The 16,798-nt window shown below is 50.3% G+C and overlaps 1 protein-coding gene and 1 long non-coding RNA gene across 5 annotated transcripts in view; one reads left to right on the top strand and one right to left on the bottom strand.

The window, feature by feature from the left end:
• Nucleotides 1-958: 958 nt before the first annotated feature.
• Nucleotides 959-2,126, bottom strand: LOC147245936 (uncharacterized). Its single transcript, XR_015109840.1, has 3 exons — nt 1,974-2,126; nt 1,456-1,542; nt 959-1,342 (listed from the first exon to the last, which is right to left on the bottom strand). It is a non-coding gene; the product is annotated as an uncharacterized LOC147245936 (long non-coding RNA).
• Nucleotides 2,127-2,129: 3 nt separating this feature from the next.
• Nucleotides 2,130-16,798, top strand: part of trim9 (tripartite motif containing 9) — a 36,923-nt gene continuing 22,254 nt past the window's right edge. For 2 of the 4 annotated variants that reach the window (XM_086183109.1, XM_086183108.1), the window contains exons 1-2: nt 2,130-3,168; nt 16,018-16,113. In XM_086183109.1, coding sequence (XP_086039235.1) covers nt 2,332-3,168; nt 16,018-16,113 — 933 coding nt within the window. In that variant the 5' untranslated portion in view covers nt 2,130-2,331. The remainder of the gene's footprint in view (nt 3,169-16,017; nt 16,114-16,798) is intronic. The other 2 variants (XM_086183107.1, XM_086183106.1) reach the window with 1 other exon arrangement.

Genomic DNA, 16,798 nt, shown 5'->3' with positions numbered 1-16,798 from the left:
ACAGAATCACCCATTCAACAACAGAAGAAGAGAAACAAACGAAGGAGGATCGCGATCACGTCGTGGTTGTGCGTTCTTTGGTGCTTAGTGAAGTCTTCTTGGATTTCATCAGAGATGTTCAATAAATCCACTGTTGTTTTAGAAGTCATCGACATCGACTTGTTAATATTCCCTTGGTGGTTATCAGGCTCGAGCTAAAGTGACGTGAAGTTGTGTTTCCGTGAGCGAGCGAGCCGTCCCAAACCGTCAGACAACTGTTCAACTATGACATCGTGAGCTTCAGATCATCACCTGTCATGTGATTCGTCCTCAGATGCCTCCTGTAAGTTGTGCTTCAGAAGAAGTCATGAGAAAGCAGACCTGATCGCTGAACAGCTGCCTGGCTCGTGGGCCCTGGCAGCAGGAGGGAACTGTCACTCCAATCAGAGACGCGATGAGGTGAAGCTTTAAGGGCCACTTGTCTGCTCGGAGGCAGCAAACATGAAGCTGCAGTGTGGCCCCAAACGGAGGAGATTACAGGGAGAACAATGTCATCATGCCGGAGGCGTCGGCAAGCACGAGGTCCAAAAATAGCTGACGGTCTGGTTACAGACACTCGCTGGGGCTCAACGGGGCTTTCGCAAAAATCCAGGCAGATATTGACGTGGATAAAATTGCCATTTGTTGTTTATTTTTGAAAATCTCAGAGAATTATGAGCAGAGGATTTTAGCAGAAGAGGCTCTGGGAGCAAAAACAACCTGAAACTCTGAGACTGTGGTGAAGGTGACTCTCAGTTGCAGTTTGTAGATCTCCAGGAGGGTTCTCATGGCGCTCGCTGACTGTGGCGCCAGCTACAAGTTACAGAACCTTTCGATTCCTTTGATTCCTCCTGATCTCATTGATGATACAAACCTCCGCTTGCGTTCGTTCACCAGAGGGCCCTGATTCATGGGCCCCACGAGTGAATGCCAGGTCGATTATTTTCATCAGACAAAGACGTGCGTATCAGGCCGGCCCGTCCTCCCGCTGCTTTACACAAATATGCAAATGTAATCACAGCGAGTGGCCTCGGCTCTGACAACCATGGGATTACGCCCTTTAGAGGTCCATCAACAGCTTTTGTGGGTCCTGGCACGGAGGAGGCATTCGGCCCTAAACAGAGCTGGGTACCAAACACACAACCTCGCCCGAGAGCGGGGGAACTGCTGCTGCATCTGATCTCCCGCGGGGCCACTTTCCACGTTGCCATCCCCCCAACCCCACCCCCCAGCAGAGGGAAGCTGTAACTCAGGACGAGGTCCTGCGAGTTTACTCCAGGTAGCTGTGCGCGGTGGAGTGAGTGATGATGTCATATTTCTGCTCCTGTCAGTCACATAGAAAGACACAATCAGACATTTCAGGAACCTCATTCCAGAATTTCTGCTCACGTTGCAGGACACGTCAGACAGAAGGAGACGATGTTTTTACTCCACTACATTAATTCGCTGCCATGACGATGACAGGATTGGAGTCAGTCTCTTAATGGCAGCTTTTGATTGACAGTTCTCATCCTTGTCGACATTCTGAAGACAAAATGAATCAAAGAAAATGAGTCAATATATGGTGATGAAATCTGCAGGTCAGCTTGTTAGTCGGCTGGGTACCAAATGGACCTGACTAACGGACCAGTTTTTATTTTTCTGAATGTTTTATCCCTCGCTGTGTTTTTCACCAGTTGCTTTGGTGACTTTTCTGTCGCTGCTCTTCAAGTCTTATGATTTAACATGAAATGTGAGGTGAGGATGGTTGAACAAGCACAGGGTGAGACGCAGGAGGGAGGCAACATTCAGAGCTCCGAGGTTTCTTAGTCAGCACCTGTTTGGTGCAGTTTAACTCTAACTGATGAGTCACGTGCTAACTAATCAGTCACGACGTGAAACACCGACTGAGTCGAACCATCTTTGGTCCCGAGTCCTGTTCGCTCGGCGCTTCCTTCTTCGTCTAACAAACTCACGTTAAATGTTCTTAGCTGCGGTCCATAGCAGCTTCTGAAGGATGTGCGTCACCATCAGGTCATTGATCTGAAGTGGTGGTTTCCCTGTAATCCACAGACTCGTCCGGCGTGTCTGAGCGGAAAGCTCATTAACAGATCAGCCGTCCAATGGCTGCTGGGATCCACTGGCTCTCCAATGGCAGCCGAGCCGAGCTGACGCCGCTCGCCCATTGGTGAGGAGAGCGCTGCTCCTCTCCTCTGGTCAAGGTTGCGCTGCAGTCGCAGCACAAGGAGTCGGCGTGAGGAGCCGCTGACGCACGCAGAGCGACCCACCGAGCGAGGCTCTCCTGCTGCTCCTGCTCCCCTCTCACACGCAGCCATGGATGAGATGGAGGAAGAGCTGAAATGCCCGGTCTGCGGCTCCTTCTACCGGGAGCCCATCATCCTTCCCTGCTCCCACAACATTTGCTTGGCTTGTGCCCGGAACATTCTCGTTCAGACCCCCGACGCCGAGTCTCCTCAGAGCAGCAGGGCGTCCGGATCCGGCGTCTCCGATTATGATTACCTGGATTTGGACAAGATGAGTTTGTACAGCGAGGCGGACAGTGGCTACGGTTCCTACGGGGGCTTCGTCAGCGCCCCCACGACCCCTTGCCAGAAATCGCCAAACGGAGTGCGGGTTTTTCCCCCGACCGTCCCGCAGCCTCCCCCGCAGCAGCACCTCCTACCGCAGCCCGGCTCCCTACCTCCGATCCCCCGCAACTCCTGTATCACTTGCCCGCAGTGTCACCGCAGCCTCATCCTGGACGACAGGGGGCTCCGCGGCTTCCCCAAGAACCGGGTTCTGGAGGGGGTGGTGGACCGTTACCAGCAGAGCAAGGCGGCCGCCCTCAAGTGCCAGCTGTGCGAGAAGAGTCCGAAGGAGGCCACGGTCATGTGCGAGCAGTGCGACGTCTTCTACTGCGATCCGTGCCGCCTGCGGTGCCACCCCCCCCGGGGGCCCCTGGCCAAGCACCGCCTGGTGCCCCCGGCGCAGGGCCGGATCAGCCGCCGCGCGAGTCCACGCAAGATCTCCACGTGCACGGAGCACGAGCTGGAGAACCTGAGCATGTACTGCGTGCAGTGTAAGAACCCGGTGTGCTACCAGTGTCTGGAGGAGGGCAAGCACGGCACGCACGAGGTCAAAGCTCTGGGCGCCATGTGGAAACTGCACAAGGTACGTGCGTCAATCAGTGAGGTGCGCAGCGGAAACCCGCTCCGCTGCTGTTGATGTGTCGCGAGGGAGTTCAGCCTCAACAGGTGCGCGTCGCTGACCCGCGAGGTGTCGCGAACGCAGTGCCCGCAGGGTTCGGTGCGCACCGCAAACCTGACAAAGCTGCGGGACACCAGCCGTGTGAGGGGAATAACAGGGAAGTGCGTGGCTACGGACTGTTGAAATTCTGTTCACGCCCGGACCTCTGCAGCTCCCCCCCCCCCCAACACACACACACACACACACACACACACACACACACACACACACACACACACACACACACACACACACAGTAGAGGCTTCGATGAGGATCTTACAACTTGAATTGAATCTAGCATGATTTGTCTGCTGAGCAGTGGCATATTTAGCCCCCCCCCCCCCCCCCAACACACCTATAACCAGGGACGATCCTCCTGCTACGTCACAGCAACGTCAGCATGTGTTGGTGTAGGCTGAAGTTGCGTGGTGGCTCTGGACCCTCCGCTCGCTCAGGCTCAGACTTGCTGGTTCATCTTCTCTCCTCAGCCCCCTGATGGAGCAGGATGGAGGTCTGTTTCTGGTGTTTGTGTGTCAGTTTGTCTCCTTGCTACCTCTGAATCCAGGTGCTCTCTGTACCTGTTCACACCTGCACAAACCTGCGCACATGCAGTTGATGACCAAAAGCAGCTGACTTTCTGTTTAGTGTTTCATGAAGTGAAGAATCGCTGGAGAATCGGATGTAGTTCTGCCTCCCATCGAGGGAGATGTTGTGGTTGTTGTTGTTGTGGTTGTGTCCCATCTGTCCGTGTCAATCAAGGCTGATGGAAGCGTTTTCGTGCGGACTGTGGACGACTGTTGACACGGCTCATAGAAGTCCTCCGAGCAGCACTGGTCTTTGTGGCGTCGTGTAAACGTCCTGCTTGTAGCTGGAAGCAGCAGTGAGTTCAGGGACTTTTTTGTGTCTGTTTTCACCTGAATGATGTTAGCATGCTGCTACAACAGCTCTGTGCCTCTGCTGCTGGTGGGCTGCACCCGAGTCAAAAGCCCGATGCTAGCAGGTGGTAGTGGGCCAGTGGAAAAGGGCCTAAAGACGACACAGCTGGTCCTGGACTCCCAGGACTCCTTCACTTCAGACAGGATCCACTTCCTGTGCTGCGGCTCGTACGGGCCCCCAGGGGCCAGCCGGGACTCTGAGAGCGGATGGAGACGCTATTTTAGATGTTGAGTTGTTGTGGGCAGCGAAGCTTTGCAAGATGGAGTTTATCGCTGCTTTGCACCAGCAGCCCCCACCTCCAGCTTCAGCTGTGAGGAGGACGTAGCTACAGAAGCTCCTCAGTACTCACACGCCCACACATGGCGGAGTTGGTGATCCTGGTTGAGATCAGAACAACCAAATGTGTGGAAACATGTCCTCACACCAACACTCACCGTCGCCTCTCAAAGCTGCTCTTGTAATTTAGAGTGGGAGTTGGACCTGCATGTCTCCAAGCAGCCATTAAACACACCTCCAGTCCAATCATCTCCCCTAGATGGTGGTGTGATGGTGTGACGGAGCAAATGGGAAAGAGATGGAGAAACCAGAGAGGGGGCTGAATATTCCACTCCTATCAAACTGCCATCTCTGAAACGGTGCCAACCTCGGCTGCTTCGTCTTTTTGGGAATCAGGATGAGGAAAAAAGGCCAAAAGAGTAGCTTTCAGAAGCCGGTCGACGGTTGCAGGAATACATTTCTGCTCTCCGTCACGGCACCTGCTCATGTCTGACCCGTCAACTGAAGCTGCTGCCCACTGGGCCGCGACAGATGGCTGAGAGGGCCGAGCTGCCAGCACTCCCAGGTTGATTCAGGGGTTGGGGGTCCTGATCAGGGGAAAAGAAGAAGCCTCCTTGAATCGTGGTAGAAATGAGGATTCTGTTCCTGTCTTACGTGCACTGGAATGAGCAGTTCCTGCCGGCACCAGTGGATCGTCAACAGTGACATGAAATGGCTGCTCGTGTTGGACTGAAGTTGAATCATTCGAAGATGTTTGATTTAAAGACCGAAAAAGCAAATGTGTACGCAATTGTCTTAGAGATTAACGTGTGTATATATATATATATATATATATACACACACACACACATTCAGGGATTCAGTTTTAATCAGCACCATCATAGGGGGACAAACTGTGCCGTGTCTTTGTGAAGCATTTCTCTCTCTGTGGTGAATCAGTTGAACTCATCAAGCACACCAACCACACACACACACACACATATATGTACATATATATGTGTGTGTGTGTGTGTGTATGGTTGGTGTGCTTGATGAGTGCTGACACATTTTCATTTTTTGTTCTCTGAAGAATTTTAGTTGCTATTGTCACTGACATTGTTCACAGATGAACTGTGCTCAGATTACAAACCACATGTTGTCGGTATTTCAGATGAACCCCTGCATGGATTCACTGGTGTACTGGCCAGATTGACACATAACCACAACAATTCACTGGTTTGTTATGACACAAAAGTCCTCTTTTATCCTGGTGTAGCTGATTTGTCTCCACCAGCTCCTGAGGGACATTTCTGTCCCTTTTATCCCTGAAATCCTTGATTATCTCATCCGTTTTCAAGCTGGGAGGCAACTGCTGAGAGCAGTGAGAGCAAAGCTCGACGAAGCGTTTAGATACAGGAGGCACTGGTGGGACTGGAGGCACTGGAAGTACGTGTGGGATTGGAGGTACTAGAAGTACTTGAGGTACAGGATGTACTAGAGGTACTGGAGTCAGCAGAGGATCTGTGCAGATGTACCTGCAGCAGTGGTGGAGTCAGGAGACGTCCATAGGTAGAGAGAGCACCCGTGATGGAGGGCGTCACCCTGGCGGGTGGGTGGAGCTTTGCTCCCGCGTCCCACTGGTCTGGTTTCCTGCTGGGAGCGTCGCTGGCTCAGGATTGTCCTAAACTAATCTAAACAGAACAAAGCTGGCGCTGGTGCGGTGGTGAAAGGGCTGCCACTCCTCCAGAGGAGGTGCGTCACGTCTTCAGTCAACACCTGTAACATTTACATTCTGGAGCTCCTCGCGTGGAGCTGCACCTGCTCGCTATCATTTAATATCATCTGCTCTGTTTTCCTGCTGGGATTCAGTTTTAATCAGCACCATCATAGTGGGACAAACTGTGCCGTGTCTTTGTGAAGCATTTCTCTCTCTGTGGTGAATCAGTTGAACCACCTGGCGCCATGGCAACCAAGGCTCTCCTTGATGTAGACCAGAGCAGCAGAGGTCTCTAAGATACCAGACCCTGCAAGGAATTCATCCCTGAGGCTTTTCTCCTCCTGTCCTGTTCCATGCGTGTGTTCACTCACACGTCTATCTCAGCAAGTCAGTGGCTTTAAGGTGTGTAAGAACACCAGTGCCGCCCCCCCAGCTCCGTCTCTGCCCGTCTCACAGGCTGTGAAACCCCCAATTCCTCAGCCCCACTGCCCTGTTGGGGGCGGTGCGACCGATGGCGAGCCACAGTGGTAATCCATTTCTCCCAAGTCTGTTTCACTCACACATGATGGGTTACAATTAGGAGCTGCGTGGTTGGATCAGTCCGGCTCTCGCCCGCCTCCTCAGATCTGCACCGGCTGCTTTCAGAACGTCTGGTTTCATCTCTCACACGAAACAGTCAGTCTTCATGGATGTCCTGACTGTTGCCTCCACATGTTTAGTGACAATTAGAGGTGAGGAATTCACATAGAAGCTGAAAATGAAGCATTGGTGTGCAGAGAATAAGGAATGACAGAATGAGTCATTAGCCACAGGAGGAGAGAGCGAGCACAGATTTGAACCTCCAACTTCTCTTTGAACTCCACATGCAACAGAAAAAGGCTTCTGAAGTGAGTAATTTGGGGAATTCACAAATGATTTAAGAAATCTTTCGTTTGTAGTGTGAACTTTTCTTTAATGTCTCCGCGTGTCTGATCATCAGCCCCCTGACACGAACAGACGGCGGCTCTCTCAAAGTTAACACAGATGGAAGCTCTGCTGGCTCTCATCTAAGATGCCCCCAAAAACCCAGCTAATGAGGGCAGACGGAGCAGGTACGAGGCCGAGTATTGAGCCTCCTCACAGTCCCGGGGCAGATGTTGACGGCTGATCGACTCAATGTTCACTCCCTGCGAGTAGAGAAGTCTGCGCCGGATCCCCACGCTTCTTTTCCTGCAGCTCCAGTCAGCTGTTAGTAATGAGACGCACCGTCAGGCACCGCACTTGTGCGTCTGGACTCACGATGTCAAAGACCAGCGGGAATCTGACCTTCTCTGGCCATTTATCAACGTTATCGGGTCGAGCGGCGGGCTGTGCCACTGACCGTCCTGCTGCCAAGTATTGAAATGTTTCTCTCAGTGCAACGAACAGTTGAGCCCACACGAACATGGAGATGCAGCGTTGCTCAGTCACTAACCAACAAGTGCAGGTGAGTCAGTACTTTTGAAAGCTTCCCACAGTTGAGAGTCGCCCCCGCCAGCAGCCGCGTGGTCTCCGTCTCTTCATTCAGAACAAAGCTGTTCATGGTTCGGTGCTCGGACCGGTCGGTACTCCTACGGTGGCGGTGGATTTGCGCTCTGCGTTGTTCCTCAGGATGAACCGGTAGGACATCACCTGACCTTGTGGTTCTACGGTGTCTGCTCAGCGTTGATCCTCTAATTTGTGAGTTCTGCCCTCATGCATGATGTCACGTTGACTTCACGTCCCGCCCTGATGTGCCTCAGGTGTGTGTGGTGTTCATTAGTCGTGAGTATTTATAGCCTCGTAGCTCCGCTCGGCACCGGCCAGCTCCTGCTGTTTCGGGTTTGTTAAACACAACAGGAAACTGGACTGAAATGAGGATTCAGGAGCAGGCAGATGCAGAGTCAGAGTCTTCATTAATTAAAGGAAAAAACTGGAGGCGTACACTCGTGGAAAAAAGTCCAAACTAGAACACACAAAGTACAAACGAACAGGATCCAGACAAAAGAGGAACAAAGCAGCAGGCCGGTGGAGACATTAAAAGGCTCAAAGCTGGTAAAACGCAGCAAACAGTCACATGACCATGAGAGCAAGGAGAGCACAACAGAAGAAGAAGAAAAGGAGGTTAAGATTCAGAGAGCAAATCAAAAAGGACACACACCCGGAGAAGAGATGACAAAAATCAACACATTATTGTGTTGATTGCGTTTGACACAAATATTTTCATGCAGAATTTATCATTTGTCTTTAATAACTCCCGGTCTGTCGCAGAGTGAGGACAAGACTCCCCGACCGGACAAAAAACATGCCTCTGTTAAGACAATTTTTCTGACTTCTGTATTTTTATGCATTCCTGAATTAATAATTTGTTAATTAAAGAAACGAACAAGGACAGGAAGTCACACAAGCAGCACACACAAGGGCACCCCTTTCAGAGTAAAACAGGAAATAAAAGACCATTAAAAATCTAAAAGTCAGAACAGGAACGAAGATAGTGTCCTTCAACAGAATGAAGAATTAGAAAGCTCTGACAGAGCAACCGTGACGGTGGAGGACGCGGCTGAAAGAGTCAGGTCTTGTCCTCTGGAGTCGGAGGAGACCAAATGGCTGCAGGGACAGAAAGCAGCGGAGCTCTGATGAGCGGAGACAAGTGTCCTCCTCTGCTCCCTCTTGAGTCGTACGTGGCTATGGTGAGTCAGCCGCGGCCCGCGGCAACACTTTAGACTAAATCTTTAAGGACGTCATCTTTGCTTTAAGTGATTCTGAGCAGATAAACGCGTGGCTGCTGGACTGTCGGGGAGAGCAGATTGAGATCTGCTGATACGGGGATGAGACGGAGGACAAAGGCTGGACGGACGTTTGTAGAGAATGGAGGGAGGTTTGGATGTGTCAAAGCCGTTCATGGTGATGCTGCTCCATCACAGGCGGGCCACTCACCCTTCCAGCTGACAGGGAAAGAGATTAGCTGTGTAAATGTTAATGAAAGCGGGGGCTGGAGAGCAGGACGAAGAAGGCGTGACCCTGCCCCCGAAACAGAGGAGCTGAAACCGATCAAACTGCAAAGAAAACTTCACTCCGCTTCGATGGTTCCCGCGACAACTGGTGGCTCAGGAACTGAATTTGTCTTGTTTGACACATTTTTTATTTTCTATTTTTCTGTTTTGGGAGGCAAAACATTCTAGCTGCATATTCCAACTCGCTCCAGGAGAGGAACGTGACTCGTCTGTGCCAAGTTTCTTGACTGGGGAAGAAACAAAGAGGTGTCTTCGATTCATAAAGTAGAGAAGAACAGGTTCTAGCTCCTTTGTTACATTTGAAAAGAGAATGAACGATCGTGTCCTCCTCAAGCCTGCTGCCCCGATGGAGGGGAAATGAGGCCACTGTGCTAGAAAGTGAGTCAACCTGGGCTGGGGAGCAGAGGCTCAGCTGCATCGCCTCTAAAATTCTCATCATCATCATCATCACTGGTCACTTTGAAAAAGAAGAGATGAAGACCCCCCCCCCCCGTCTGTGGTCGCTATGACGACTAAATCTGAGTTCATACACACAAAGGAACACCGAGTGGACAGAGGAGCTCCACGAGCTCAGAAAAAAAGTGAACTTTTTGAATTGGATTTATTCATCATATTGATGAAGTCCACCTTCGATGTTCAAAGGAGGCTGTTACTGGCAGACAGGTGGCGCTGATATTGGGTGTCAGCTCAGAAGCAGCTTCTTCTCTGCTGGACTCCCAGACGTTCTGGATGTCGGGAGACCAAAGAGCCAAAGTCTTCAGGGTGGCGCCGAAGAAAACTTGTTAACGTTTGCTGCAAATGATCCAAATGGGTTCACGCCTAAGACGTGACGTTTGCTTGGGACATCGGGTTCAAATGCGTCAGGACAGCTGGGGTGAACCCTCATCACAGCCCCGTAATGTGTCCGCCATTTTGAATGTGATGAGCTAAACATAAGCAAGTACAGATGTATCAAGTACTGCAGGAGAAATGAAGAGTCCCCACTGATACACATATTACTTACATGACCTTCCTTCTCACACATGCAGAGCCTTTTTCAACCCTCAGTTTAGTCTTACAGGCAGGAAGCAAAGCCTGATGGGTATTGTAACTCCTCCCCCCAGAATGTCTATTGTGATCCTCTGTCCATCATTCAGGCTTGCAAAGACTTCAATGTGACGAGGAGTGGACTGCAGACGTCCCAGGGGAGGAGTCACACACAACAAACAACAGTAGAACTTTGCTCCGCTGAGTTTAACCCGAAGCACAACGATGTCCCGACAGCAGCCAGGTGTCCCTCTTGAGTCCAGGTGGACTTCTGCACCCGGGTAGAACTTTGTTCTTGAGCCGGGGTTGTTGTTGTTAATGCCTGTGCTGGAAGTGTGACCTCGTTTTTGTGAATTAACTTCTGACGCTGCCAAGAAAAGTGATTGTGAAGTCGAGGGATGACCTGGTACTTGGGTGAGTGACCTGATGGGCAGCACGTGTCACCACTTTGTCACGTTCAAACTAGATCAGCAGGTGTCTGACCAATTAGAAGACGCCCTGGCCAGAAAAATCCAGTGTTGACGAGAATAGACCAATCCTGCCCCATTTCCTTCGGCGCCGTCCCAGGTGTCCGTCAAATAAGGACATTCTCTGATGAAGACACTGTTTTTTTTCGAAGCCCTGGTTCTTATTATCCAGATTTCCTGGTTTTGTGTGTGTGGATAGTTAACAGCTTCCTCTGCATTATTGATGACGGCAGATATGAGTGATGAATAATGTACCAGCTACTTAGGTTCTGCTGGTGGATGATGGTTTCATATGGGATCCTGTTAAACGCGGGGGAGTACCACAATCTGGACAAATCTTTCAGCGTGTTGGAGGATGTAAAAATTTCAGCTCAACAGAAAAGTTCCAGAGACGGTGACAAAGAAGTGGGATTTTTGATGTATTTGGGACTGAATTGCCTGGAGGCAGCGGGAGTGAGTGAACAAGCTCCGCCGCCATGTTAGCGTCTGATGGTGAAGCACAATCAACATTCACTTTCTCCGCTGCAGAGTTTCCACGTTGGTGTGTTTGCTTCCACCAGACTTTAACCTCAGCCTCACTTAATGTGTGTTTACTCTGCGTAACCAAATTAGTGTGCGTGACTAACAGGATTAAATCGGTAAGAGACTGTTTAAGGAACACCAGAAACAAAAGTAGGAGCAGGGCACTTCCAGGTGTTTAGTAGAGGTAATCGCCTACAGCTGTCTGAAAGTAGGTTGCAGGAAGTGCATCCATATTTGCTGTGAAACTGACAGAGCACTTAGTGGATGTTTCATAATTAGCTTAAGCAGAGTGCTTCTCCTTTGCTGTGGCTTTAAGAGCTTAGTAGCATCACACGCACCTCCTCCTGTCCTTGTACTCCCCACTTCCTAGTGGGGCTTAAATCCAAATTGGCTCTGACGCCTATCTGACATCCGCACTTTCCTGTGACAGACCGGCGAGTTCAGCCGGCCGCCAGGAGAAGATGAAGCACAGAGCGGCCCTGGAGCCGCTGCTGAATTATTCATGCTGCTCACGTGTTCCCACTTGGCTTCATTACTGAGATGATTAGCGCTCCCAAATAGACGTGCACACTGAGCCCCCCGCCGCAACCACCGGGAACCCCCGCCACAACCTCCACACCCTCCACGAAGCTCATTCCAAACATTCCAGCACCCCCAAGCTCCACAGTGCTTTTATTGAGACTGAACAATCCTGTATGTGTTTACAACCTGCAGACTTGACATTGTGTTGCTAAGTGTAAATGAGCGGCAAGTCATTCAAACATTGTCTCTGAAGCGCTTCCACATGGAAACTGTTCCCACGGCAAGAGACGAAAATGCAGATTCAGGTATGATGACGCAGGCTAGTTGGTGGGAGGAGCCTCAGTAGGAACGCTCCTCCATCCCGGGGACAGACCGACATGTTGCCCAGAGCTATGGAGGACAGTGCTCAGGCTCACCTGACAGCAAAAATGTTACTAATATCAGGTTACCTGGCCGCCTGTCACAGTGTCACCCATCTTTTCTGTCCATCCTTGATTCCAAGTGGACTTGCCAAGCTTAAAAGTTGCTCGCGGGCATCACCACGGTTACGGTTGCACAGGTTAACAAGGCATGTTAGCATCTGTTAGCACACCCTGTTGACTAGCTGCTAACCAGCGGAGCATCTCTCAAGTTACATTTGCCAAACACAGCTGCTGTCTAGTAACCGAAAGGTCGCGGGTGAGATCCTCTCTAGTCTATATTAATAATTTCTAAAACTAAATACAGTAAAGGCCATAAATACAAGCAGAAAGCAAATGTAATCAATCAGAACAGGATGTGCCGCCACAGAAGGGGTTTCAAACCTGTGGTCTCAGGGCTGTTCGGGGTACAAAGAGCTGTGAGACGCTGCCTGGTTCTTTTGCATTCTGACATTACGGGAATGTTGCTGTCCCCGGGCTGCTGTCCGTCTGCCAGGACGCCATACGCCACACAGACACATTCGCTGACATATCTAGCAGTTGGCTCTGCATTCATTTTCACTGACGCTGTCAAATATTTGAGTCCTCCTGTTCACGGCTGCATTACTGCCGCCAGCCTGGCGCAGCAGCACACGCCATCTTACATAGGAGGACATTAATATTACTGCCTCTTCAGCAGTGGCGGGGCAGAGTATGTCGGGTTGAATATGTTCTCCTGTGTGGAGTAGGACACACATTGTTGCAAAAATTCCTAAGACCTCTAAATGGTATGCACCCCGCCCTGCACATGTGCTGGCAAAGACAAAATGTCAACAGGTGCAGCAGCAGTAAGCGACGTGGGCTCCATTCATTTTCAGACTCTTCGTCTCAAAATGTCCAACTGTGAAAGCTCTTCTCCGTATGTCGGCCCACTGGCCACGCCGCTACATCCTCCCCACGCAGGAAGTAGCCGTAGGCTGAGCTGAAATACAACGCTTTCACAGCACGTTCTGACCTGGTTTCCAGGACTGAGCTCCTCGGGCTCTGAACTGACACTGCAGAATAAACGCCTCCAGACAAAATGCCTCTCAATTCATCTGCTGAACGCACGCTGACTGTTAACCAGGGGAGGGGGGAGGCGAGAGTTGGGGAGAGAGGGAAGATAAGATCGGGAGGAAAATGAGAAGAAGTGGAGACATGAACTTCAATTTGGGCGGTTAAAAGGTGCGTGTGACCTGGATGAAACCTCCCGCCTGTGTTGGATGGCTTGAGTGTGATGGGCAGCATCTCTAATTAAACGCAGCTGCTTGAGATCCGGATTAAATGGAGTCTGGGAGACCAGGTTCTGAATGGTCTCCCTCCCTCTGATGTCCTTCAGCATCTTTAATGCTGAGGCTCCGTCTGTAATGGAGGAGTCGTGGCCCCGATGCTCCTGCCTGCCCTGACCTCAGCTCACCTGAGTCCGTCACTAAGTCATGCTTCATAGGGAATGTCCACTGAGTCAGCCTGAGTTTGTTCCGTCTCTTATCCGTGTTTTGTTATTAATCCTGCAATGAACTTCTGAAATGTGCCCATAGACAGACATGGTGAGGCAAGCACCCTCTTGCTTAGGAGGTTTTTGCCCTGAAAAAGAACAAAGCAGCAGATGGAAACCGCGTTGGCTGGACTCTTCAGCTGGTCAGCTGATACGAGCTGGCACCTCGGGAGAATTTTAACAACTGACACTAAAAATGCTGCCTGTGCCATCATGAGGGAAGTATGGGGCCTGTTGTGTTTGTTGTGTTGCGACAGCCTTTGCTTCTTTGAACATGTACTTGACCATGACACAGAAACCCAGCTAGAATGACTTCAGCTTACTTATCAAATTCTACACAATGGGGGGGGGACCTTTAATATTAACAAGGAAAGAACCAAACCTGAAAGGTCCAATAAGCTTCCCTTACTTTTAGCTAATAATATGCTGAGTTGGGTGTTCATATTTAACAATGAGACATCAGCAAGAACCCTGCACCAAGCCGTGTTAACTACCGTGGTTTTTCTTAATTATTTGTTCCCAGAAGTGAGGGATTAACTTCCATGTTCACACGTAGGTGAGTTAGCAAGGTACATTTCTAAACAGCTGATCGTCCCTTCAAGGTCATGTGTTCACCGATGTTTTGTTTAGCTGTTGATTCAATGGATGGATTTTAATTGAATTTGGTAGGATGATCATTGAGGAATAATTGTTTCGATTGAGGATGTCTCCGGTCTGGACATCTGGTTCTATGTCTTTTAGTGTTCAGATAGCAATGATAATAAAAGCAACAACAACAATAAGCCTTTTAAAAGAGTCCCTGCATGGGGAGTTTTATTGGTGCAGGTCTCTTGAGAACTCCCTCAACTCTCAAGTTAACAAAAGAAATCCCCTGAAGTCTCACAGTCCAGAGAAGTTTACATTCCGTCTTTGCTCAGCTGTTACCAGCTCAGATCCTCCCTCGGTGCAGGAGACTCATGCTAGCGACAGCTGTCATGGTTTCCCAAACACTGAGGTCAAAGGTCAGATGCCGGCCCCCGTGTACAGATTCCCACTCGACCGTCCGATGTCAGATGCCGGTGGCTCGGTTGACACAGGAGTGTTTTCACTGTATCAGCTAGTTGCAGGTTTTATTGCTCTCTTTCCGGAGCTCAAGTGATTTTTCTGTCTTTGGTTCAATGACGCACGATTCGCTCTTTTCCCCACAGAAGACAATAAGCTCCGCTACTTGGCGGTTGCCCTGTTCACTCAACCGAGCGAGGTTCCCACAGGGTCAGGCCGCATCCCCTCGCTCCATCACCTCCTTTTTCACATAACCCCGCCTCACATTTTCCAACTATCCAAACAGGAGCATTTGTGTGTCATCGCGCACTTCCAGAGAGATGGTATTTCCCGTCACATGGAGGGAGTTCATCTCCTCTGACAATAAGCCCATGCAACACTTAACAGCTTTGTTGTTCCCTAGTTTTAGTTTGGAAATGTCATTTCATTTGAGAATCAGGCTCAGACTAAGGCTTCGTCTCAGGGGGGACAAACAGAAACACTTCCAAACATCAGCTTTTCCGCCGCTAAGAAAAGCTGCCTTGTGTTCAATATTGGCCTTTCAAACGCTGTAATTATTGCTCTATAAGAGGAAGTCTGCTCACATGAAAGATTTCACAGGATGACAGCGAATCATATAAAGCTTCCGTTATCATGCCAGTGGTTAAAGGGATACTTCACCCACAGAAAAGCAGCTATATATATGTAGCTTTAGGCTAATGGCTAATATCAGCTACGGCATCAAAACAACAGCAAAACTGCCCAAGAAGGGGAGAAGAAGAGGAGTTAGTAACACGTATGAGGACAGGAGGAGGAGAGAGAAGCCCAGTGCATCATGGGAGATCCCAGCAGTCTGAGCCTATAGCAGCAGATCTAAGGGCCAGCCTAAGCAGTCCTGACTATAAGCCTGATCAACAAGGAGGTCTTAAGTCTGCTCTTAAACCTAGAGAGGGGGTCTGGGTCCTGGACTGAAACTGGGAGACGGTTCCACAGGAGGGGAGCCTGACAGCTGAAGGCTCTGGCTCCATTCTACTGTTAGAACTCTAGGAACCAGCAGGAACCCTGCATCCTGGGAGTGAAGGGTTCTAGCTGGATCATAGGGGACCAGGAGCTCTGTCAGGGATGAAGCTTAATGAATAACGAAGCTTAAGACACCTGTAAGAGAGTACTTGGAAAGAAAGTACATTTTGAACGCAGTAGGAGCATGTTGAAGTCCCTGAAGTTGTTTTTATGTTGTCTTGCGTCACCTGATATGTTCATGCATGTAAAATGATGGTTGAATGGAACTGGCTCCTCCTCCAATGGTCCTCTCTCTCTCTCTCTCTCTCTCTCTCTCTCTCTCTCTCTCTCTCCCTCTCCTCCCAGGGTCAACTGTCCCAGGCGCTAAATGGCCTGTCAGACCGAGCCACTGAGGCCAAAGAGTTCCTGGTCCAGCTGAGGAACACGGTGCAGCACATTCAGGTACTAGACCAGAATGGTCCTGCTCCTCCCAATGTGTACCGCTACACGACTTCAGCCAGGTATCAGAAGTGTCCAGTGGCAGTCCCTGTGGTGCCCTCCCAGCTGGATGGATGGATGGATGCAAGAATCACGACACTTTCTTACATATTTGGGTCTCGTATGAGACGTAATGATACAGCAGCCTGAGAGCCGCAGTAACAGAACAGGAGGTGACCTGATGGAACTCATACTGTAATGAAGCGGTTCAGGTCTGGGTGGCTCTCAGAACTTTGGGTCTGGGACCAGGGAAGACCTTTAGAGGAAGACACTTCTTCTGTAGTCCTCCACCTGAGTCACTCCTGACCTCGGGAAGCTTCTCCAACAATCTGCTGGTGTGACATCATGAGAAGGAGTTTGAGCAGAAGTGCTCTCTGCTGTGTGAGCCTGGCAGGCTGTGTGGAGAGGATTTAATCCACGTTAAATGCAATATAATCTCTCACCATAGTAACAGCTGAGCATTCTCTACTGCAGGTTTTTATGTGGATGCATTGATATTTGAGTTTGGAGGAAACTTTCAGATGCTCACCGGTGTGGAGGCGAAGCTGTGGTCATCAGGGGCATCAGAGGAAGAAGGTGGGATTAGAGGAGGAAAGAGGGATTAGAGGAAGAAGGTGGGATTGGATGCCCTCCTTTGTTATCGCAACTC

The sequence above is a fragment of the Aulostomus chinensis genome, chromosome 17 (genome assembly GCF_037954235.1).
Source record: "Aulostomus chinensis isolate RoL2024-O1b breed Wild chromosome 17, RoL_Achi_v1.0, whole genome shotgun sequence".
Classification (NCBI taxonomy): Eukaryota; Metazoa; Chordata; class Actinopteri; order Syngnathiformes; family Aulostomidae; genus Aulostomus; species Aulostomus chinensis.
This window is presented reverse-complemented; position numbering and strand designations above follow the sequence as displayed.